Here is a 25854-nt window from a genome sequence, read left to right as displayed (position 1 = left end):
TTTTGACACGTTAGTGCAATTCAATTTAGCAAATGAGAACACTGGTGAGAATCCTGGCACCCTTTTCACTTCATTGTCCTTACATCTTATTTTCCTGGAGGTTGGATTTTGCAGGAAGTTTCTTCACAGCACAAAAGAACACTTGCACCCTCATGTTAGTTTTTCTATGTTGAATTTAATATCAGAGTTTTATGGGCTCTTCAAAACAAATCCACCTGGCAGGGAGGATGAACAGAGAAGAGATGCAACATCATCTTTGCAATAAGAAGCACCAGTATATGGAAAATACGGTCTTGGTCTTCAGAAAATGCTACACACTGCACTTTCTCACCTTCTTTCCAGGATGCCTCTGTTGTGCCAAGTTATCGCAAAGAGTTCAACTTGAAAATGGACACTTTGATTCCTTGAAAACTGTAATGCCCTGGAAAACTGCAGATTTTTAATGGTGACTTTATCCTGCACATGTAGGGCAACTCTGTCTCCTAGAAAGTATGTTTATATACAACTAAACTGCAACAGCAAATGTGTTTTGCTAGAAACATAATGCTGGCTGAATTATGTTTTTCTCTCAACATAATGAGAAAATGTTGTTAATTAAGGTATTTGGCAAGTCGCAAAAATGTTGATACTGAACGTTTGAGTGAAACCTTCAGAGACAACATACTTAGCTGTTTTTGCAGTACAATATCTGCAATCAGCAATATTTAACTTTTTATGGTTATTTTCAGGCATTGGCAGCACTTGGTTAAGGTTAGAGAAAAACTGTTGTCTTAGTTTAATACAGAGAAGTCATCAGTGACTTGAACCATGCCATGTCTATTAATATTTAAGTGACACCAAGATCTTTCACTAGCCTTAAACAAACTGCTTAGAATGATCCATCATAACTTATATGCAATATTCCTGTTCAAACACCCTGTTTGAACAGTTTTAAAGACACCACAAATCTCTGAACAGAGGCAGAAAGAGAGGAGGAAGTGCCTTTTTTTAACATTTCATCCCGGCCCCTGAAACTGTCTGTTACGCCCCTGATAGAACCAATATAACAGCAGCAGCACAGGCACAACAGTAAAAAGAAAGAAACTGTATCGAGACACAGTAAATAAAAACAGCGCAGTGGAGACGTGTGCATGCATGCGTATACCTGTGAGTCAGTGTGTGTGTAAGAGCACGCCGTTTGCCGCGCACTGTCACACCCTCGGTGTCTTTTCTGTCAACACACAACAGTGAAACCATTCATATTACGCCACCATCCACTGGACCGGCAGCAGGACTGTCCTTGTAAACACTGCACTCTGATTTGTGTTTGTGTGCACAGCAGGTGTTTGATTGTATCCCTACCACCCTACACACACACACACACACACACACACACACACACACACAGACACACTTGCTTCGTTCAGAGTGGCTTTTTGCAGTTTCCTCAGCAGCTGATGGCAGATGTTGGGATAGATGGATGAATTATTGATGTTCGTCATAGACAAATGCAAATGTTGCTGAATGTTCCCCATGCACTCTCTGTGTATGTGTGTGTGTTGCTTGTGAATTGTTATGTCTGTGTTGTATGTGTCTGTTTAAGTATGAACAGTATTTCTTAGCTGTAACACATGTGTGTGGCAGGGGTGTGATTATTATATGTGGTGAATCAGACAGATGGGGTCAGCTTCGTACGATGTGGCTGTACTAAACAAACACAGTACAACACCTCAGTGTATGTGTGTGTGTGTGTGTGTGTGCGCAATATCAGTCAGCCATTTTTAACCACAGAGACAGTCAAAATCATGAATATTGATTTCTATTTTATGCTTTCTTCTTCAGTTCTTTCTCCCTTCATGTCACGACTGCTACAAGAGTATCTTCCTTTTCTGTATGAATGAGATGCTAGTTAAGGCTGTGTGTGGGTCATGTGGGAATCTTCACTGAAATGACATGACGACGCAAAGTAAAAACCTGGAAAGGTTTATGCATTCACACTAATCAGGCACCACAAGAAAAGTGTTCTATAGACTTTTAACATTTTATTTCTGTCATTTATATACTGTCGGCTGTCCGTTCCATTTGTGTTTGTTGCTAAGGTTGCTCCACGGGCTGTTTAAATTGTCCATTTGCATATTTTGGATCAGATTTGGGTTTGAACGTGTATGGATGTGATTGAGAAGTTTATATTTCTAGTAAAGAATGGGAAAAAGAAGCAAAATCCGACAACTACTGTTTGTTTACATAGCCTCCAGAGCTGGGGGAAGCTTCAATAAGCTGACCAATCAGAACAGAGTGGGCTTATTGGGAGGGGAGCCTTAAAGAGACAGGAGCTAAAACGGCCTGTTTCAGCCAGAGGCTGAACTGAGGGGCTACATAAAGGACCAGTATAAGATAAATAAGGAGTTTTTATAACTGTAAATCATACAAAGATATTCCCAATCTGCATCATAATGTCTCCTTTAATGCTCGTGAACTCAAATGTATCAAACATAGCAGTTTAAACTTTTAAGTGTCGGATATGAACAAAATATAATCACTTGTGTCCTGTCCTTGCACTGCAATCCATCAAAATCTACTCATCATAATCTACTTCTCTATCGCTTGCTGTATGTCATGAGAACTAATTGCAGGTAACTCAGTCTTGGTGGAGTGAAACATTAGAGTGTAAAGTGTAGGTGACAAGTTAATTTATGTTGGCAGGGCTCCAGAGAAATATAACACAAAGATGCAATATATGTTGATAAACTGAGCTCTGATGTTTCTTTGATGCTAACATGGCTGTTGATTATTACATGATTTGTTTTTATTGATTTCCATGAGTCCCATGTCAAATTAGGGCCACCTAACCAAACTCTGGCTGAGAATCAAATCTAATTGGACTTTATTGGTGTCTTGATTTTTTTTAAAGTGTTGATTTGCTCAATTATATTATTACTATATTAAGTTAGTGACTCTAATTTATACTGAAATGGTCTAAGATGGGTGTGGTTGTGTGTATGTGTTATCATTTGCTGCTAAGGAACGCTGGATTACCAACCAGGAAAAACAGCCTTTCATTTTGGAAAATATGCTTATTTGCTTTCTTGCTAAGAGTCAGATGATAAGATTGATATCTCTCAAATGTCTCTCCATTAAATATTAAAGGCTACAGCCACCAGCTGATCAGCTTATTTTAGCATAAAGACTGGAAACAGGGTGGACAACTAGCCTGTCTCAGTCCAAAGGTAACAAAATCTGAAGTTTATCACTAATTAACACGTTACATTTTGTTTCTTGAATCCATTCAAAACCATCAATCGCTCTGTTACGGGGGGATTAACTGAGATTATTTCTCAGTTGGTCACAGTGACTTCTCGGAGTCTCCACTGGTTGCCTGGCAACCTCACATTGATAACAAGACTCCAGGAAGTCACTGCAACCAGACGGTTTTTGTGAGGATTAAACAAACAATAGATAACGTGTTCGTCTTTGTGCTAAGCTAATATAACTGACAGCTGGCTGTAGCTTCATAGTTAATGAGTAGACAGGAGACTGGTATCAACCTTCTCCTCTAACTCTTAACAAGAAGTGAATACACATATTTACCAAAACTACCTCTTGAAGGAGTATCTGGGGTTATTACCTGATCTTGAGGCCCTGTCTTGAAGACGGTGTGTGTCAAAAATCTAGTTGTAAGGCCTTCATTATGTCAGTTTTTGTATTATTTGTTACATATTTCTAACTGAATGTCTTTAATCAAATTACCACACAGCAAATCTGAGGCCAGGTAGCATTCTAGCATTGAAAAACTGCACACGTTGCACAGAGAGGAGAAGAAACAGGGGGGTTCATAAAGGCCCAGCAACCCATGTCATTAAGTGTGAAGCTGTTTTGTATTTTTGCATGTATGCATGGTTGTATAGTAATCATGTGAGGATTCGTTTGCAGCTTCTGCGTGCCTACATGCATGTCAGGAAATACCGCTGTTCCCTGCTGGAGCCAGACGGTGCGTGATCCCACTTGTCCATTAGACTCCAGCGCTTCCTCTTCTTATTCCTGATGAAAAGCGAGGCGCTTTTACAGGCAGCGGCACTGCAGACATCTCGCCTAGCAATCTGAGGAAAGCCCTGCCGGTGGGATGTGAGGAGAGAGAAAAAGAGATGGATTGTTCTGCTGTGCGTATCGTGCTAACAGGGTCTAGATAGTTGACTCCCCCCTTGGTGAGCAGGATTCACATCCAGAACTACATATTCACTGGCCGAAGAAAGAGATTTAGCAATGCGATACAGCAGATATAGAAATGTGTTTAAAATCCTCTACAGATGCTCGGATTGACGGTTTTACATACATGTCACGTGTATAAATATCTGCAGGCGCATCAGAGAGAGTTTGAGTTTTTGCATATGTGTGCACGCCTGTGTGCGTGTGTGTCAGTGCTTTGACTGACACGAGCCGTGCTATATGACACAGTGCTGGAAGTACATCAGCAAAAAGCAGCTTGTCAGGGAAAAAGCTGCTTTTTGACTCGATACATCATACATGAGCAGCTATCCATAATGAATGCTGCCGTACTACTTACTGTATCTTATTAGCTGAACCCCTTCTTTCCAAATACTCTCCCTAGATAACATGTGTAAAAATTGTATTTTTGGTCGGATGAAGAGGAAAAGTGTCTTCCCATGAGATGTCAGACACATAATAAAGTATGTCATCCCTGTTTCAGGGCTAGCTGAGCCGCTGTCGACTATTGTTGAGTTGTCTGCCGCTTGCAGAGAATGCTTTCTGAGGCCTAAGAGAGCAGATGCGGCGAGTGTCATGACTTGTCTTGAGTGCTGTCGGTTTGTTTTCATTCAACATGTTCTCCAGCGTCATAGCAGGCAGCGTGATGTGTGCATGATGTACAGGCGGCGCGATGAGGCGTTTGCATGAATCCAATTGAATTCAACAAAGCAATTCCTCGAGGAGTTCCCGCTGTGATATGGCGAGGCACAGAGACATCTGGGTACCTACTGACCACTTAACTGCCTGCACTCGTCAATAACCCTTTAAAAAGATCAATTAGGGCGATCAGTGGTGAGAACGCCGCTGGGGCTGAGGTGCCATATTGAGCTGTTTCTGTGTGATGATGTCACACGCAGTTCTTTTTCTGAGAAAGAGCCTCACCCCTCCGGACATTTGACTTCATTAAAGGGGTATTCTCCTCAAACTGGAGCAATAAACTCAGCAATAAGCTGCTTCCCTCTTATCTGCCTCGACTGTGCCTCGAGAGGCGGGGGAGCCCTCGCAGTGTCCAGCCAGCCGTCTCATTGAAAGTGTTCTGAAAAGTGACTGAAACATCGAGCCATAAAAATCGATTTAGATAGCGACAGTTTCTTTCATTTATCGTTCACTCACCTTTTTGCCCTTGTGAAATGTCCGTTTACACATTTTACAACCTGATTGATTACATGCTGCTGTTTTCAGTTCATTGTGTTCTTTTATCCTCTCTGCCATGGAGTGCTTTTCGCCCTCCGTTCCACTTGTATCAGACACCGTGATAAATGTGGTTGTCATGACACCCGTGGCAGCCAATGAGCTCGCTGGAACCGGTGAGTGTGTCGTGTCCAGCCGCGAACAGACAGGCTGGTCCAGAGCAAGCTGGCCTTTCACCTTCTAACCTTTCTTCCATGCTGATTATTAATCCTACTTACAGTGCACTTCCTGTGTCCCTCCATCGCAAATTAACCTTTCTCTTCTTCTTCTCTCCCTCTTCCCCCTCTCTCCCTTTCCTCTCACGCCCCTTCCTTCCCCCCTCCCCCCCCCCCGTTACTCTCCTCCTTACAGCAAACTTATTCACGTGAAAATTATTGACGATGAGGAGTATGAGAAAAACAAGAACTTCTTCCTGGAACTGGCCGAGCCTCGCATGGTAGACATGAGTCTGCAGAAAGGTGCAGTACTGAACCTATTTCTTTCTTCTTTCTCTCTGTCTCTTGCTCTCGCACTTTGTCAGTGTCTTTTTCTCCCACTGTTAGCAGCCTCCGTCTCTCCCCAGGGCCCTCTGTCTCTTCTCTGTCCACTTCCTTTACCTCAACTTTCACTCTGCTGTATCTGCTCCATGGCAATGGCACCCCATTCACCCCTTGCCACCCTCCACTTTTACTGCTGTGCACGCAAGGACCTTTTTATTTTTCATATTACACCAGTAAAACTCCTGCAAAATCAAACCACAAATGCACCGTCCCCATCATAATGACAGTCTCCCCAGACGGCGTCTTCATCTGCATAAAAAGAGAACAGAGAGTCTAGGAGCTGCTATCATTTACCGTCTCCACAGAGCAAGTAGCCATTATTATGTAAAGACATATTTTACCTAAATGCAGAGTCTAGTAGCTATTTTTAAGTGTATGCGCCTGCTTTGGTGAAAAGTACAAGCAAATTGCTGTTGGTGAAATTACCTCATTGATTTATTTTTTGCTTTTAGACAGTCTACCTCAGAAGACGTTTGACATTTACCGGCTTCTATGAAATTTCATGAACCCAGCCAAAGCTCTTTTTTTTCTGATAGCATCTGTGCAACTCACATTGAGGTCATGTATTCTTTGGCATGGGGGCCACGTTACTGACTGCAAGATTGTATTCCTCTGCACAACAAGCTTGTCTTTAGGCTTCTTTGCAGCAAGGTGAACATAAAAAAATAAAGGTAGGAGATTTTAAATCTGTGCAAGTTTTCGCCATAAGTTTTGTTTGTTTTCTTGCTCCAGCTCGTTGTTGGTAATGCCTGCTGAAAGAGGCCAACAGGCATTTTCTTAAGATTTGCGCACCGTTATCTAATGCAGTGTTATCTAACCATGCTCAAGGCCAGGGGACGGGCTCACAAGCTGGTGCGGAGGGTGCAGAATATAACACTTGGCTGTTGCCTCCAAACACTACAGCTCATTATGTTTACGTTATTGGGTCTGGCAGCGCTGTCTGAGTGGCGCCGGCTCCTTGTGTTCTCAGAGTGAGAGTTATGATGAAGAGCAGTTACCATGCAGGTCTTTATGAGTGACGGCTGCATCACTCCAAACAATCTTCTGCTGCTCTGTGATGCTTCTTGTGTTTTTTTTCCTCCTTATTTGTGTTTTGTGCAGGTTTTACCCAAACGCAGATACACACAAACATGCAGATAAACACACACACACACACACAAGACGTTTTCCGCTCTTGTATTCATTGTCAATTTAAATACCAAAAATGTAAAATCTATGCACAAATGCATTCCCGCCATATTATTTTACTGGCCAGCATCTTCATTGACAACTGTTATATTCATTCCATAGCAACTAACTGTAACTATTATACTAACCTTGACCTAAATCTACATTTAATTCAACAAGTCCTCCAAATTAAATGACAAAATACATAGTTAACTCATGCACTTCAGAATGATTTTCTGATCTGTTTATTGAATATGAAACGTATGTGTGGTGACTGGTGGAAGGGAATGGTGGAGCATGATGATGGCTGCGGTGTGGGAGAGGCTTCAGGCGGGATCTACAACGGCTCCCGGGCTCGACAGACCCCTGTGGTACCTGATGAGAGAGGATAGAACGAGAGAAGAAGGAGGGAGGGTGGGGCATGGAGGGCGTTTATAGATGTATGACAGGATGTTTGAGGTGCGTCCCCGCTTTGGAACTTCATCTAAAATGATCTCAGATTAAATGTATTCTGTATTCTTAAAAGTGGAGATTTTTCTTATCATTCTACCCTTGTGAGGACATTTGTACAGTGGTTACTGGTCAATCAGGCCTGCGTCTCTACCCAGTAACCCCCAAATGCTTTCTTTTTTCAATCAAAAAGTGAAACACTTCCATCCAGTCTGCAGGTGTTTAACATACAGTGCAGACACACCATTCTGGAGAAGTGTCCTTTACAGCCATCAAGGATTCTGTAGCAGGATTGTTGAGCTCAGTGCGCTGAATACGAGTCACGATTGTTACAGACAGAAAAGGTGTAGAGGAAGTGGAGGAAGAGAGAGATATCTGCTCAGACGGAGGGAGAGATGAAGATAGGTAACGACAGATGGGGCTAAGGAAGAAACATGCCAATGGCCAGGTTTAGTCTGAAGAGAGCTGCTTTGTTTGTGTCATACACATGACAGGGGATGGAAAATAAACCTTTGTATGTAATTTCTCCTGTATTGGCTCCAGGAGCATCCTGTAATTCCTGTATGTAGACGATGAGATACCTGAAAGTTACATAAATACAGTTGAGGTTGTGGTGATACACCTCTGCACCCATTTTAACTTTACATATTCGTGAATATTTATTCCACAAACTGATTAAAATGTTGCTCATTCTAATACTAGAAAGATGACAAATCTGTGCCACTAATGAAAGCACAGACGATGTTGACAATGAGTAATACGAGTTACATCTACTTACTTTTTTTAATGCAGCAGGTAATGAATGTTTGATCAAGGGTAATAAATGTTTGATCTATATATGATGAGGAGGTAATGAAAAAGCTTTTCTGTATTATTTCCCATGCAGGATCATCTTTTATGAATGTGCTTGTGCTGATGAAATCGCTTTGATTCGAAATTAGAGAGAAAACACAAGCCAGTGTTTAGCGAAGGGGTTACATATATTCTCCTGTCGCCACAGTAGGTGCTGCTGGATCTCAGTGATGTGAATGATATGATAATTTCTCACTTTTCATATATAATGTGGCAATTATATTGTTGTTCATAACCACTGATGTGGCTCTGATTGGGTTTGTTTTTCTCCTTATTAAAGCCAGAGTGGAGGAGCAGAATTGATGAATATTCTATGAGAGTCTTTGTTTTGTTTGCCTTTTTTTTTCATATGCAACAGCCTTGCTCCATTTTCCTAGCAGCCTTTCCACCAATGATACTTTGCAACAAAATCAACAAAAAGTTATTCCCCCTCAAGTCGTGTTTCCTTACCTATTATTTCTATATTATAGATTATCAAAGTAGGAACACAAACAATTGTCAGATCGTATTTTAACTCTACGATCTTTGTATTTCTTACTAGCAGTTATTATTTAACATCACTCAGTGCAACTTTTGCTATATTTGTTCATACCCTGGCATGCTGGTAGCAGAGCCTGGCAGATGTGAGCGACTCCTGAGCTGGCAGGTCAGACTTTGGACAGTCTGTGAGCAATGGAAACAATCAAGCCAACAGTCAGCCTGACCTGTCAGTCTAGAGTTGTTTACTGCCAGCTCCAGCAATGCCCTTCCCTAACTTAAACTGAAGAGGTCAAGCACCTCTGTTGAGGTGGCCAGGCGAGCCACTCTGCTGCTGCTGCTACAACACAACAACCCTGCAGAGTCTAAATGACTCACTTCCAAGTTTGTCCAGGGTATTGCAAGACTTAATATTGCTGAGACATGTTAAAGTTAAAATCTGACATGTTTTGAGTTTTAATACACAATGAAATTATGACCACCTGCTGGTCTTGCTTTTAAGAAAACTGTGCTGCGGATTATTCAATAAATATAAAAAATACCGCCAAAGCACATATTTAAAACAAAATTTAAGATTGATTGACATCTGATAACGAGCATTTACTCACGAATGTCAATTGAAGGGAGGCAAACCCAAGTGCCTGAGTGCTACTTATATTGAAGGATAAGTTCACAATTTTTCAAATCTGTCTTCAAACAACAGTCAGGTGCCCATATGAACATTGAAACAAGGTTTTGCTCGCTGTAATCATTCCTCCTGTTCATACTGACTATTAGAGGATCCCCTCCAAATGTGCTTACAATGTAAGTGATGGGGAACAAAATCCACCGTCCTTCAGCTGTAGTCAAATAAAGTGGATATCTTCCACAGTTACAGTCTGTAATCCCTCTGTGTGTCTCGACGGACAGTGTTTTCCTGTTCAGCTGCGGTGGAAGGATTGTAACAAAAGGAAGGAATTTGGCACTAAAAAGACTGTAAATTTGAAAGATATCTACTTGATTTGAGTAATTTGTATGGCTGAAGCTTCATATTTGCTTCAAATACACTTACAAATTACTTAATACATTTTTGCACAGAAGGAGGACTGTGGAATTTGGCCCTCATCACTTACACTGAAAGCGCATTATGAAAAGAGGAATGATTACAGCAAGCAAAACATGGTAATGGTCTTATGGTACTATTATTTTAGGATAGACTTGGTATACATTCAACAAAGAACAACAACAAAGACACATATACACATGTCTATGATTTCTAGCCAAAGTTACAGGAATTGTATTAACTCTCATGCTTTTTGAAAGCAACATTAGTAACCTTGGTGGGTTGAGGGATTACAAAAACTCAGCATCTGTACTTGTGAGGCCATGTCACTTTTGTGTTCAGCTTCAATTTTCAGGTTGGCACAGTGAGAGATGATCTCTGAACCAGAGAATCAGAGTTCATACACGTGTCAGCAAATATCTATCCTGCTGAAGTGACCTCAAGCACTCAGGCTCACCTCAGGCACTGTACCTGCCGGGCTGCTGCTCCGTATGTGACTCTAACCTCTGACCTGTCTATTGGGTGAAAACAAAATGACTTCACATAGGGATCAATGAGTACCACGTTATGTTATAGCTGGCACCTGACACAATGACACCTCCAATCCGCTGACCGTCTCTGCTGACCAGGTGAGGAAGGTGCTGAGTAGACTGTGCCCGGCTCAAGGCCTGTGCCCCCCCGGCTGTGTGATAGACTCCAGCACTTCTTTAACCTCAGATTACTTCTGGAGAAGGTCCCTGTGTTGTGGAAGACATTCTGCCTGGTTCCTGTACCGAAGAAGGCCTGTCCCAGTGCTGCCATGAAGGCTTTTGAAATACTGGATGTGGATTACCTCCCTCCTGGAAGCCTTCATGGGACCCCCTCCAGTTCGATACCATCATATACCTGCTCCACCGTGCCTACACCCACCTGGACAGGCCAGGAGGTGCAGCCAGAACCATGTTCTTTGATTTGTCCAGTGCCTCTAACACCATTCAACCTGCCCTTCTGGGGAAGAAGATGACTGCCATGTGTTTTGATGCTCCTTTGATGTCCTGGATCATGGACTACCTTACCTTACCACACGTCCCCAGCATGTGCGCCTTCAGAACTGTGTGTCAGACACAGTGGTGAGCAGTACTGGATCTCCACAGGGGACTATCCTGTCCCCTTTTGTCTTTACCCTGTACACCTTGGAACTATGAGCTGAACCACCTGCAGCTCAACATCAGCAAAACAAAGGAGCTGGTGGTGGACTACAGAGGATCCAGGGCTCCTGCTACTCCTTTTTTCTGCGGAGGCTCCGGTCTTTTAGCGTCTGTGGCACCATGCTGCCGGTGTTTTATGAGTCTGTGGTGGCCAGCACCATTTTCTAAACTGTGGTCTGCTGGGGCAGAAGCCTGAGGGTGGACGACACCAACAGACTCAACAAACTGATTCAGAAGGCCGGCTCAGTCCTGCGGGAGGAGCTGGACCCTCTGCATGTAGTTGCGGAGAGGAGGATGTTGTCAAAACTCCTCTCCATCATGGACAACATCTCTCACCCTCTGCACAGTGTTCCGGTTAGCCAGAGGAGCACATCCAGTCAGAGAAAAATAAATCACTTATTTCTGCACAACTCCATCTGTACTCTGCTGTTAAACTACTGTTCATTTACTGTTGACCCACATTACACTTTTCATTCCGTTTACCTTTGCACATTACGGAGTATTTCGTGAATAATAATAAAATTATTAAAACTCTTGCCAATTAATTTTGTGTTGATCAACTAATTGATTAATTGACTGATCTTTTCAGCACCAGTTATAGCCTGGATAGACATGTGATGAATTATCAGTAACTTGTTTCTTTGGGAAGTGATATTAAAAAGAGTCTTTTTCCTGAGCCTGAAAACTGTCTTATGGTGTGCAAGATACACAAGTGAAAAGAATGAGTGTATTGAGAAATAGAGAAAGGAAGGACAAAGGGCAGAACAAGCTGCTCTAAAAGTCTCTGAAAAATCAGTAGATGAGAGGGATGAGTTGGGGGGGGGGTGGAGTGTGGAGTGTTTTTGGGAAGGCTTGAAAGCGTGGGACCTTCAAATGACACTGCAAAAAGTGTGCTACAAAGCAGTCGTTGGCAGCGTCATCATTCATGTACGGTGATGTGTTAACATTGTGTTGTGTGGGCTCGTGCACTTGAGTGTGTTCCTTCCATGTGCGCATAAAACTGAATGAGAGAGAACATTTCTGTGCATGTGTGTACGTGATGGAAGTATTATATTATTATGTTGCTTGTGTCTGCATGTGTCAGTGTGTTTGTGCATGCGTGCGCGTGTGGCTGTAGGATTAATGCCCCTCTCTCCCTGCGGTAATCCATCTCCCACCCTGCCACTTCCCATTCAAATCATGCCCGGCGTGGGGAAATGTGCCACCCGTCAGCCTCCTCGCTCAGAGTGAGCTCTCATGGCATCTAAGGGCACTTCACATGCTGTTGTTTGAGCTTGGCCGGGTCCTTCTCCCAGCCCTCTCCATCTCTCTCACACACACACACATAAGTTTGCACAGCTATCCTTGTTAGGACATTGCATTGACTTCCATTCATTGTGGACAGCCTAACCCAAACCTTAACCTCAACCTTAACCTAACCTCAATTCACACCTTACCTCTAACCTCAACCAGGACCTCAGAAATGATGTTTTGTCTCGTTAGGACCGGCTTTAGTCCCCATGAGGACTACTGGTCCCAACAAGGTCGATGTTTATACTGAAAAAGGTTCCAATGAGGTAACAAAACCACGCACACACACACATTCATTACCTCTAAATGAGTCATGAGTCATATTGTGTGTGTGGGGAGTGCGAAGCCAAAACATCTCTGAACTCTTCCATTAGCACTGCAGCCGGGACAGATGAAGTCCGAATGGACCACTTTAGAAATTACTGAAAACACACTATAAGAAAATGGAATGATTTAGATGATGTGTCCATTATTCTGTAGAGTAACCTGTGTCTAGTAAAAGCAGATATTCACTGAGTTTAGGGTGTCATCAATGGACATAGATCAAAATTACTTTGGAGATTAGATTGGTCTTCAATCAGGCGGAGCCACAAATGACAGGACGGAGCTGCTCATTACTTTTATCTAAACTAACAGCCATAGTTCACTGACTGGTTCAACTTTCAGCTACCTGCCTCAGTCTATTTACTTTCCAGACTAATACGTGGACGCAAAAACTGTGTCTATGAAATATAGTCTAGTTTTTGTGAGGCTAACCAGCAGCAGCAGTACTGGAACTTTGAAGTTTATGGTTTTTGGATGGGAGTCAATTGGAGCCAGGGATTTTTTGGATTCAGAATAAAACCCAGTGACTTATTTGGATTATGATGGAGGTAGTGTTATGAAAAAATTAGTATGAAAATAGTTTTTTGAACCATCTTTTTGAAGTGAAGTTACAATATGTTAGTTGTAAGGTAAGTTGGGGAAGGTTAAGTTAGAGTAAGTAAGGTTAAATACTGAGTAGAGCTGAAACGATTTGTTGGTTAATCGATAATAAAAAATATTCGTTAGTTGCAGCCCTACTACTGAGTCACAGTTCCCTAAACTTACACTAAAAGCTAGTAGTACTGGCAGCAGGATTGGCACTGGCAGTAGCTCTAGTAGTTGTTGTAAACCCTCACTGATCTGATGAGGGAGAGGAATCCATTTTTTTCTGGGACAAGATGGGATAAGTGATACAGCACAGAGACCAAAGAGTGCCGCTCAAGCTGACATTAGCAGCAACATACAGAAACATGGGAACCCACAAAGGCTCAACTCCACTGTATTCATCCCAGGATGCATTGCTTTGGGTTGCATTTGATGATGAATCCAGGCGGTCTTCCATTATGTCTCTGACAGTCTGCTGCTGCTGCTGCTGCTGCTGCTGCTGAGGTTAAATTACACTGGATTTTTGATGAGATGGGGTGTACAGTATGTAGATGTTATTCAGAGAAGGTTCTCTTCATGAATGTGTAAAGGGGAGGGATTGTCTGTACTCACTGTGTGTATGGGTAGAGGAAGAGGCCTTTACATGTAACGCCACAATATTGCAGTATGAAGTATCTCTCTACTAAAGGAAGGAATCTCTGTATGTCTGTATGTCCTTTGCATATCTCTTCAATCGTTCATCCAATCAACTCCACACTCGGCAGGGGTATGGCTGGGGACCAAAGGGAGTGCAATGTCAAATTTGGTGCAATTTGGACACAGAATACATTTAATATTAACAAACTTTGAATAAACCAGTGATCAGTGAGCCACTAAGAGAATGGATACTCTTACCCCATGTCTAGACAGAAAGCGTAGTGTTAGCACCATGTTTAGCAGATCAGCAGCAGCAGCAAGTGACTACACAGGAGGCATTCAGGTGTATGTTGAGCGTAGGCCATCCACATTTTAAGAAGCGCTCAGAGCCCAATACACAATGACTGTAGTTACATGCGTAAAATGGAGCAAATACTTCCATGGACAGTTAAAAACCAGTTTGTCTCAGATGCTCCAAGACTGTGGTGATTGCAAAGCACCACTACAGACAAAACATAAATCTTTAGAGCAAACACACCCACTCAAATCCGAACTGAAGGCACAGAAAATAGGAATGATCTGAGAGCCCAATATGATTGATTGAACATTATTTTATTTTTAAATGTATCTCTTACTTTAGGCTACTTTAAATGAGAAAATAACATTTCTTTACCATTAGAGTACTTATTTATAACATCTGTGAATAATAGCATGTTAGTTTCTTTCATGTTGTTGGTGTATATGCTCATTCACACGTCACATCAACTGTATTAATTTTTCTATGCACTGAAATGGCGAACAATCAGCACTAGTTGATTAAGCATCCCACTGAGGCTTGGTTTACCATCACAACCACATGAAACCACTTGAGGTTTCATGCGAGCCTCTACACAGTCTCCTCCAACTCATCGTCTTATGAATAATGTCGGCCTTTTCTCAACCTGATAGAACCAGAAGCATACCACTGCTGAACTTAGAACTCATTACATTCCCTTTTGCGGGGTCACGGGCTGCATAAATCTCTATGACTCAGTGAGTTTCATGAACCTGCCCTTTGTGTTGCTTTAAAAGTCAAGCTTATCATCCCTTTGTTAGCAGTCAACCCGAATTTGACCTCAAGTGAATCTCTTCCTTTCAGCATTGTCTCTGTGTCAAGGAAAAGTTTTATTTGCTTCCCCAGAACAGTGAAGTGGAAAGCTAGAGGCAACTGGATTAGCAACTTGGGAAATGATAAGCCACAGCCATCACTGTAAATAGCACTATACCTATGGTTGCAAATATACACATGCATAATGCTTGTATTATAGAACTCTCACCTATCTACAGTAAGTCATGCAACTGACTTTTTTATTCACTTGGTTGGTTTTATAGATTTTTAAACACATTGGCATGGAAAAATATAAATACAAATCTGGCATTACAACAATATTTCTAGCTTTTCCTGATTTGGTAAACACAATTTTATATGGTCATTTTGCAATATTGATTTCCATCACTGTGTGGTTAACACTTTTTTGTGGGTCTAATCGTTTCAGGAACTGATCTATAGCTGGAAATTTTTAGGAGGAAATTTTTCCTGGAAAGGAGTGACTTGGCACTGCTTTTAGGTAAAGATGATTCAACCGGTGCTCTTTCGATTATTTAATTAAATCAAATAATATTATTAATTGTTAGCAAAATCTCTGGAGAGTCTTTAAATTAGTGCACAGCAGATCAGCTTAAAAGGCAAAAATATTAATAATATTTATACATTTCAATATATAGAGAGAAAATGTTTCCAATAACAAATTAATGTTTACTTGAATGTTTTCCAGTAATTAAAATTATAGCAGGTTTTTTTTCAAGGAAATAACTCAGCTGATTACAATTCAAGACAATCCAATTCAATTTCTCGAACACTGTTTATTTTTCTCCTTGTTAGTGAAATGACCAAAATACATCCCCCTTGTTAACCTGCCATGCCCCCTCTCCATCCCCTACTAGCAGAGAGAGTGTAGGGGCAGAGGGTTTGTTTAGTTGAATATGTTAGTCTAGTCTGCCTGACTCATTGATCCTTTATCGGACTGAGGTTTGTGCAAGTTAGAATCTATGGCCCCGACCATGGCTCTGAAATATCAGTAGCCTAACTGTGCTGTGTATTGATAAATCCATGGCGCTGTCTGTGGTGCTGAAGTAGCAGACAGATTTGTAATTGCATGTTTTTCTCTCAGTCCCACCCTTTTGTTAGTTTTGTCTTTCAATCAATCAATCAATCAATCAAATATTAATTTCTATACTATATTGTAGCCTATATCCTCTATAGTGTAGTGTCACTGTCATAATCAAAGTGGCAAGTAACAACATGTAGTCACAGAAGAGTTAGAGGATCATAGAGACACACTGCTGCCTGTAGTATTCCTATAATATTACTATATTATTTCTATGATCATTCAGTAGCATCTGTGCAGCTGAAAATACATCCCCAGACCAAACCACCTCTGTAACAAAATATTTTAGGGGAGACATGACTACAGATATAGTTTTTACTATAGATGTTTGGTGTAACCTGGGAGTGGTGCAGGTAATCTGACTGAGGAAATTAACCTGCACTGACCACACCACACTCAGCTGCTACAGTTACATAATTCAAGGTAAAGTTTTGGACCATCCTCCATGTTAAAAATTAACAAATGACATACTGCTTTTAATAGATAATAAACTCAGATGTAAATGTATTTTTGGGGGTAAAAGTGAATTAAATATCTGAAAAATTGAAGTGCAGCACTGTAGTTCGGTTGTGGACCGCCTACTGCCCCCTTGGTCCAGCTCAACGCCCACTGCTACTGCTATTATTATTAGTCATATTTGCCCACCGCTACCGTTGTTATTATCAGTCATATTTCTATTATTATTATTGTTGTTATTGTTATTGTTGTTGTTGCTATGCTTCTCTGTCTCTCTCTCTCCCCTCTCGCCCTCCCTCTTTCTCTCTCAACCCAACCGGTCAAGGCAGATGACCGCCCCCCTAGAGCCCGGTTCTGCCCGAGGTTTCTCCCTGTTAAAGGGGAGTTTTTCATAGCCGCTGTTACCAAGCACTTGCTCATTGGTGAATGTTGGCTCTCTGTAAATTAAAGAGTATGGTCTGGTCCTGCTCTATGTGAAAAGTGCCCTGAGATAACTTCTGTTGTGATTTGGCGCTATACATATAAAACTGACTTGACTTGACTTGTAGTTCCTAATCCACACAAAAAATGTGAACTAATTTTAAATCATAGGAATATATATAGTTACCATTAATTAAATTATGTCAGTCATGCCAGTTAACATCAATGAAATAATGTAGTCTGCAAAATAAATTTAAAAATTTTACACTTTAAAGCCATCCTATTCAGTAAACTTTGGCATTATATAAACAGACACATTAAAATAATAGCGACCTTAGTTGAGCAAAATCTGACAGTTGACAATTTATTTATAGTCTCACTGTACATATATGGTCAAACTTCTCACCTCTATAGTTTATTTACTTAATGTGAGAATAGGTAACAAACATGAGCTTAAAATTTCTTATCAGATTTATCCCTGATGTAATATTTAGATTTAGATTCTTTCCATCCAGATTATAATCTACAGGCTTTGTGGGGTTGAACACAGTATCTCCCTGGTTGCTCTCCTCTGGGGACCTCACGTCTGTTCAAAGGGCTAAAGTACTCAATCCTAGGCCTGGAGGAACTCTAAATGACTGGTATTGAATCAATTAGCTGCCTAATTGGGCTGAGATAAAGACTCCATTTCCTTATCACCAGCCCCACCAGCAATTACAGATGGCACTGGGGATCTCCCAGTGGATGTGCCAGTAGGTCATAGTGAAGCTGCTGATGGTTTTGGCAATCTCACTCTAATCCAGGAAGGAGGTAGTGCACTGTTTATGCACCAGAGTACAGAAATGTTGAAGCAGGGACATATAGCGCAAAGGTACTACAAAATGACTCGTTTGTTCAGCATTATTCTGACCTCAGCTGGTTTGTCTGGAGGACAGGTGGTCTGCAGGACGATGTCTGCTGTAGAGTGAAAGATTTTCTTGCAAATTCCTCCACATTTCCTCCTTTATTGTGTTTTCATGTTAAGCTCATCCTGATTTAAAAAAGTGGGATCCGTACTGAGGCATCCTTTAGGTCTGTGTAGGGTGGATTATACTATCATTTACTTGATTGTACAGTGGAACCTCCCACAGCAGTACCAACATGTGAGGACACATCTGTTACCCTGAGTCCCCTGGGAAATGTATGTGGATTGAGTGTTTCCACCATTTGAACAGACAGAGAATGAGCTGCTGCAGCCCTCACATGGACACACAGGACGTGATAATCTGAAAATCTATGGATTAAATGTCATTTGCTGATCAAATGGAACATTTTACATGGTTCTCAATTAAATTGTATTCAGTATAGGCCTAATACGTTGTTTAACGAGGGCTTATGCCATCATCTGCATCATTACACAATAGAACCTCCCACAAGCAATCTATTATTACCTTAGCTAATCACACACAGGAGCCACTGATCTGCTAATACCTGCCGTTTTAACTGTCTCCTGGTGCTTTTACCATTAGTTTTCCAGAGGCTTGCCAAGCTTTGCCCTTGTTTCAGCAACTGATGGCAGAAGCAGCGAGACCTTGGTGAGTGAGCGATGGGGAACAGCTGTTGCTCCCTGCAGGAGCAGCAACCTCACCACCTGTTGGCAGACTATTCAGGGACATGACCCCAAGACCTCAGGTCTGTTTTGTAACCACAGCTCAGTTTAGGAAGAGCAGAAAAAAACCGGTGAACGGATGGTGACAGTGGATTGACATTGAAGACTGAGGAAGATCTCTGAAAGTCAAGCAACTAAAATTCAGTTTTCCCTCCCGTGTGACATCTGATTTTCTAACCAATATGAAGAGCAAAACTCTGCATGGTGTCATGTTTGCAGTGCTAAATCAGTTTCTGAGACAGGTGACCTGAAGGCAGTTTATATTTGAATTCTTAAACAACATGGTTTCAAATCTTAAGTGTTTCTCTAAAACATAATATTGAAGACAAAGCAAGTGTACGTCAAAATTAATGTTTTGAGGTTTTATTTATTTAGAGTTTAACAGTCAAAAAGCTAATCTGCCTCATTAGGACTGTGTGGGGATGGTTTGATCAGATTTAATTGCTGGCAACATAAGCAAACATCCACACAACTGTCATCACATTTTGATTTAAATTGTCTAAAACTCTGATTGGTGCACAGAAATACATGACATCACTTTGTCCTAACTGAGTCCCACCAACTTCAACACAGTGACTTGAGCACAGACAAAGCAAAAATGACAGAAATCTTTGATGTAAAATAATTAAAACTGCTCTAATTTTGTCAGAAAATAGTATGTTCATGACAGGCCCGCCACTGTTTTCACAGCCTTTAAAGGAATAGTTTGTTATTTTTCAAAGTATGCTTACTCGATTTCTTGCCAAGAGTTAGTCTGAGGATTGAAACCACTTTTATGTCTGTATGGTATATATGAAGCTACCACCAGCAGCCAGTTAGCTTAGGTTAACCTAAAAACTGGAAACAGAAGGAAACAGCTAGCCTTGCTCTGTCCAAAGGAAAAATGTGCCTACGAGTACCTCCTAACATTCACATTATATCTCTTTTTTTTAATCCAGAGAGAAATTGAAGTGTAAGAACAACAAGTTGGGGTTTTACAGGGGGCTACGTGCAGGACTATTTCTTGGCAAGGAACAGTAACTTATTACAGCAGATAGAAGATAACTGGCTGCTGCGTAGATTGATTGATTGATACCAGAATCAGCCTTCTCATCTAACCCTCGGCAAGGAAGTGAGTAAGTGTATTTCTCAAAATGTCAAACTATTGCTTTAAGTCATAATGTTGACACATTTGCCAGCTTGGCTGAGTTAGCATTAGCAGAGAGAACAAGAGATAAAAAAAAAATACCCAAACAAAAGGGAGATAACAGACTTGATCAGTATTTTGGGCAGATGTCTCATTTTAGTCAAAACAGAGGCACATACCATAAAATTAAGTAACACAGGCAGAAAAATGAGTCTCTTGTCACTGTTGTTGTGTATATATGTGTCTTTTGAACATTATCTTGGTTCAAATTGGTGTCAGATATGATGTCAGATATGAATTGATATGAGAAATATTATTAGCCACGGTTTGGATTTACATATGGAGGTCAGCAGTGTGAGTTTAACCTTAAATTGATGTTTACTCTAGAGTTGGTGACTTTTTTAATACAAAAATCCTGCACCACACACCATACAAAACACAACACAATACACTTGAGTGCAGTGCGGAAATAGCCCCTAAAATTGAGTCAATTAGCTACAATGGAAATACAGTTCAATGCTTTGAGGATTGTGTTGCATCGCCCAATTCTTTCTCTAAATCACTGCCTTGACATTTGAGCAATGAGATCAAGCTCGGAGAACATCTCTGATGCACTATTTTTCCTCATCGTAATTGCTGGGATCTGTGTTGCACATTGCACACCTGCTGTATGAGCTTGCATCAGATGGTAGGGGGGTTAGCAGTTTGCTCCCTGTCTCAAATCTGTTAAATCCCTTCTCTGTTGTCAGCAAAGTCTCTGGGTTCGTCCTCGACTTATTTTCAAAGTGCACAAGGCTCTCTTTGAATACCGATGACATAATTAATATTGAAATCTGTGAGGGATTACCTTAATATGTCAAGAGACTTCCGAAATTAGAATGGTGTGACACTGATACTATTCCCCATGCAAGAAATGGATTTAAGTAAAGATTATTATGTAATCACGAAATACGCTCCAAAGACTGTTTGTCACAGGTGACCTGCAGGATTCAGTCAGTGAGACTGAGATATGCACCCAGTTTTTGTTTGTGTATGTGTGTCCGTGTTTGCTCATGTGTTTAACTGCAAAGGTGTTCATCACAAAATGCCCACCGTCACTTAATACAACACTCAGGTTCTTCTTGTTATTCCTCCTGTTAGGGAACATGTGTAAATATCTGCAGGAAAACCTCACGCCACAAACACATCTGACTTATACTGTATGCTTTTCTTTCCCTCCCGTTATCTTTTTTCATTCCAGTCTGAGCCTACGTATCGCTCTGGGTTTGGAATTGGTGGTCAGGGATATAGGCAGATGGGTGTTCACCTCCCTGCCTGCTCCACCAGCCATGGCACAAATGTCACGACTCAGAGGGCCTTCGGGTGCCTCAGTACCACAGAGAAATCACACTGGCACGGATGAATAGATTTAATTCAAATGGGAGCCCAGCACTATTCATGCATTTGCAGACCCTGACTTCATTAAAGCTCCACTTCTTTCTGGGGTCACAAGGAGGAATGTCAGCGACAGGGTGTGACATAATAATGAAGGTTATGAAGAGTTAATGCACTTTCTACATTACTGCCTTGCTTTGATTGAAATTAGTCATTTAAAAGTTTAAAAAATGGGTTATTAACATTCTTTAAAAAAAAAAAAAAAAAGATTTGATTAGAAAATGTTTTTCAGATTGATAATAAGCTCAACAATGCCAGAAATCATTTAGCAAGATTGGGTGTTGCATCTGTTAAAAGGCAGATGTCTCTTCTTGCATAGAAGATATACGGGATGTTTTTCCCCCTTTGGTGGCGCTGAGCAAACTGTCAAAGCAGCATTGATTGTATCAACATGCAATTATATGCTAATTCAGTGATGCAGTGTTATTGTGGGAAGCACTGCATGAACAGTCCCTTTAATTATCCCTGATTGTGATTATAACCTTGCATATTTTCGTTGTGCATCTTTATCTTTATGTACATTGTTTGCCCAACTTTCCATGAAGCTAGACAATAGTGAAACTGCAGCGTGTACTTACAGCACCGCCTCATGAGTGTGGAGGTCAGAGCTGACTTTCTCCGCTGTGATTACTGTGATGTTGTGCAGTAGTTAGTGTAGGATGTGAGACGACGTGTTGGTGATTTACTGTGTCTTTACTCTTTCTTCAAGGACGGAGCCATGAAGTAGGGCTACTTCAGCTGCTGCTGCTGCATTCTTATCCACATTTACTCAGCAGATAGGCGGGTTACAGGGCAGCCATGCACAGGGAATGGCAATAGAAGGAGGCCGTATTGTTATCAAATTAGATTCATCCCTCTGCTTTTAAACAAATACGTTTCATTCCATCGGCTTGATGTGATTTATGTTGTGATCTCTTCCCCTCCCGGATTGGGGTTGCAGTTGAAGGACTGGACCTGTCACTTAGCGAATGACACAAGCATTTACGTCAAAACGCCCCACATGCCTCCAGTGCATCTCCCTGACGCCTGTGGCCTCGCTGGGGAAGCAGAGTCACAGCGAGATTGTTGTCTAGTAACCGTTACCATGGATGCCACACTCTGTCAGGGGCTTAGGTGTAATGGATTTAAATTGAACTGTTGAATTTCGAGCTGGGAGAGGCAGAGAGAGGGGGAAAGTGGGGAAAGAGGAGGAGGAGGAGGACGACGACTGTAGAGACGGAGGGAGGAGGGAGCGACAGAAATAGTCTGAGTATGAAAAAAGACAGAGAGGTGGAGAGAGACAGACACAGTCAGCCAGAGAGACAATGAGCCACAGATAGAGGAGAGGAGGGAGAAGAGGGGGGAGGAGGGGAAGGGGGAGTCGCTCTGAAAGCCCTCACCATCTGTGATGAGGAGCTGGAAGAGCAGTAATTGTTCCTGAGAGGTGTGTGGGGGCTGTTCTCAGCATGGAGATATGGATGAGCCGCGCTGCTACCTGCCATGCCGGTGGCACACAGCGGTGTCAGGACTGTCTTAACGCACAGGCAAGGGCTAGCAGGGGCACCAACCTTCTACGTGGGCTCTCATTAATGTCGATGTCAGTGATGACCTTCTCAACCCCACCCACCCACCCCAGACACACCTAGTGCTCTGAGGAGGTGCAAATCAGGTGCTCTGCATTTTTCTTACAGCAGAGAAGATGTGGCTCTTTCATGCTGGACAGCTCCCAGTGATGATTTAACCCCTGACTTGATTTATTTTTTTACCAAAATAGTTTATTTTGGGTGGCTTAGCCTCATAGGTATGAATGGGTAGAGTGTGTGTGGTTGCTATGAAAAGCCATGGATAGATTACAAAGCAAGCACAGGCAAAGTCTCTGATTGATGTGACCGTTAACACTCCTTGTTGGAAAGTCACAGAACTCTTTTAATAAGTACAGTATATACTGTATATATATATATAGATATATATGTCAACCAAATCCATTCCAATATTTTTTTGTTTAATAATTCCCTCCTATTACAGCTGCACAACATACTGCAGCTACACTAACATTTCATTTAAATACAGTAACATCAAAGCAATTTAAGTCAGTTTTACAGTAGAATAGCTCTGCTTAAGCAAACAGAACCTGCACCTGACGGGTTCATATAATATTATTTTGCATAATGTGCTGGAGTTTTTTGTATAATAACCGTGCAGATGAATGTCAGAGTGGATCTGCTGTGGCAGGAAGCTTTGGGTAGGAGTCAGACAGCTTCTCTTCATCTCCAGCATGAACTAAATACTGAGGCTCAGGTGCAACAGCAGCACCGAAGAGTTCTAGTTCACCTGCAAAATGTCACTGAAAGAGACGCAAAATGACTACTCTTTCAGTCTGGAGGTCTTGCTCCTGTATAGAAGTGGTTGGGGACTTCTACATATCTGTGCCCAGCAACCCCTTCTCCCATAATCTGTTTGTATGAACAAATAAGTGTGTAAAAGAAGGATTTAATGATTTTTATTTTTCTATTGATATACAGAAATCCATTTTAGGGAACAATCATTTCCTGAAGGTCGTCGTTCAATATTTACACAATAAATAGATGAAATAGTTGGTTCAGTCTTGAAAGTCGTAACTACTGTGTCAACAAAAGACTTACATTGCATAATCATTTGTTTTAATTATGTTGTAACAGCCATTCTTGAGGATATCTCATTTAGGAACAAAATTCTTTAAATACACATGATAAAATATTCATAAGCAAGTGGACTCATACCCAAAGGGAAAGACATGAAAGTATTAACAAAAATAAGTTACTTCCGCTGCAGTCCTCTGTGGAAAATGGATAATAATGTTGCAGATATTAATGTTGCGTATGATAAGTGGATATTGAGGGCTTCGGGAGCATCCTTGGGGCTTTGCCTCTGTGAAAAGCCGACGAGATGACTTGGAGGCGACCGTGGCTCTGTCTGTGCGCCTTGGCCAAGCAGGGCCGTTAATCAGTGCTCAGGGTTACATCAATGATGTCAGCGCAGTGGCCACAATACATCACGCTGAGCAGCCTGAGAGCCGCTTCCCTCCCTGATGAACTCAGCACAAGTCCAGCACAGTGTGCCCATAGAGAGAACCCCCACGGCGGAGCGTTTATCGACATGTATATGTGTTCCTTTTAGGGTTGAAAATGTCCTTAAAGATCTGGAAAACATTCTTGCCAGTTTGCAAGAGGATTGTTTAAAATTTCAGCTTTTGAGTGAAGAATGAAATTAGCTTTATATATTTTTTATAAAGGGATAGAGCTCAGATATGTAATGATGCTAATAGTTAGTGAAGGATTAAGTAACCAGATCCTCTCTTTAAGTAAAAGTGCAAGAAAAGTGCATTTAAAATTTGACTTAAGTACAGAGCTAACAGCTAATAGTGTGTGAGTAAGTGTGTGAATGTATACGTCGGTGAGAGAGCTGTGAACTTGTGAACTTGTGTATAAATCTGTCTTTTTTTGTGTCTGAGTGTATATGTGTACGTCCACTATGTGTGTATTTGTGCGCAAGGCCTCGTCTGATGACATTATCAGGGTTGGTAATCTGCTCTGTAATTGCCTGCTGCTGACACGGCAGCGAGGCTGATATGGCTGTAGAATAAACAGACTGTTAACAAGTCGAGGGAGCTTGTCTCCACTTGATCCGCACAACACAGCGTGACATCTGGACTGTACGAATCAGCCAGATGAGGGGAAAAAAGAAAGAAAGACAGGACAGACAGACAGACACAGGGAGGCAGGGGATGAGAGAAATGTAAAAATAGCAGGGAGAAGTGTGGAGGAAGAGAGGAAGGAAGTGAGAGAAGAGAGAGTACAGAGCGAAGGTAGTCAGGAGACGAGAGGTAGCGAGAGAATCAGCGAGGATATTTTTCCCAATGTTTTTCTTCTCAATATATAATTAGCTCAATAATTTTCCCTTAAAATTTAGTTGAATTAAGCTGCCAACTGGTCTTAATCAAACTGAAACATTAAAATCTCCACCAGTCAACTGTGAATCTATATGAAAGGGGAGTCCATCTGCTTCCAGTGTAAACAAATACAGACTTTCATACTATAAAAGGACAGCAAGACTGCAAAGACAAAGTGAGGGATGATGGCTCATTCAGAGTCAATAACTAAGTGCAAGTTCAAAGTACTAAAGATGATGACATTGATTATTAAAAATGTATGCATGTGGTTTGGTTTAGTTTATTTATAGTGCAGTCTGACCTGAAGCAGACTGGTCCATTTTTAGTATATGGTAGATAAATTTCAGAACAGATGCTGACATTGTCTATATGAGCCAAACCAGAAAACCCTTCTGGAGTTTTGCAAATAATTGTTTTTGATACCTACAGACAATAAATTGCTCTAAAATAAAGCTTGAAGAGGGAAAAAAAATCAGGTCACACTTGTGCTATTCTGAAATCTAATAATTTCTTGTGCCAAATCCCCAAAGATTGGATTTCACTCACTAATAGTGAACTCCACAGCGTTTGAACCCACAATCTGCCCTGTTTTAATGTCCAATTCACAAAAGATTTTGCACTAATGACATGCCAGCGCAAACACGCCCATAAAGTAGTTCAGCGGAGTGCAATTC

General features: G+C 41.4%; 1 protein-coding gene across 2 annotated transcripts in view; it reads left to right on the top strand.

Moving 5' to 3' along the window:
• slc8a3 (solute carrier family 8 member 3) overlaps positions 1-25854 on the top strand; it is a 119506-nt gene that overhangs the window by 74219 nt on the left and 19433 nt on the right. For both annotated transcript variants that reach the window (XR_006091772.1, XM_042389138.1), the window contains exon 3: positions 5785-5891. Coding sequence is in view for 1 of the 2 variants with exons in the window: in XM_042389138.1 (XP_042245072.1) it covers positions 5785-5891 (107 nt within the window). In the remaining variant the exon portion in view is untranslated. The remainder of the gene's footprint in view (positions 1-5784; positions 5892-25854) is intronic.

This window comes from Thunnus maccoyii, chromosome 16 (assembly GCF_910596095.1).
Source record: "Thunnus maccoyii chromosome 16, fThuMac1.1, whole genome shotgun sequence".
Lineage (NCBI taxonomy): Eukaryota > Metazoa > Chordata > Actinopteri > Scombriformes > Scombridae > Thunnus > Thunnus maccoyii.
Note: the sequence above shows the minus strand (reverse complement) of the source record. Positions and strands in the feature narration are given on the sequence as shown.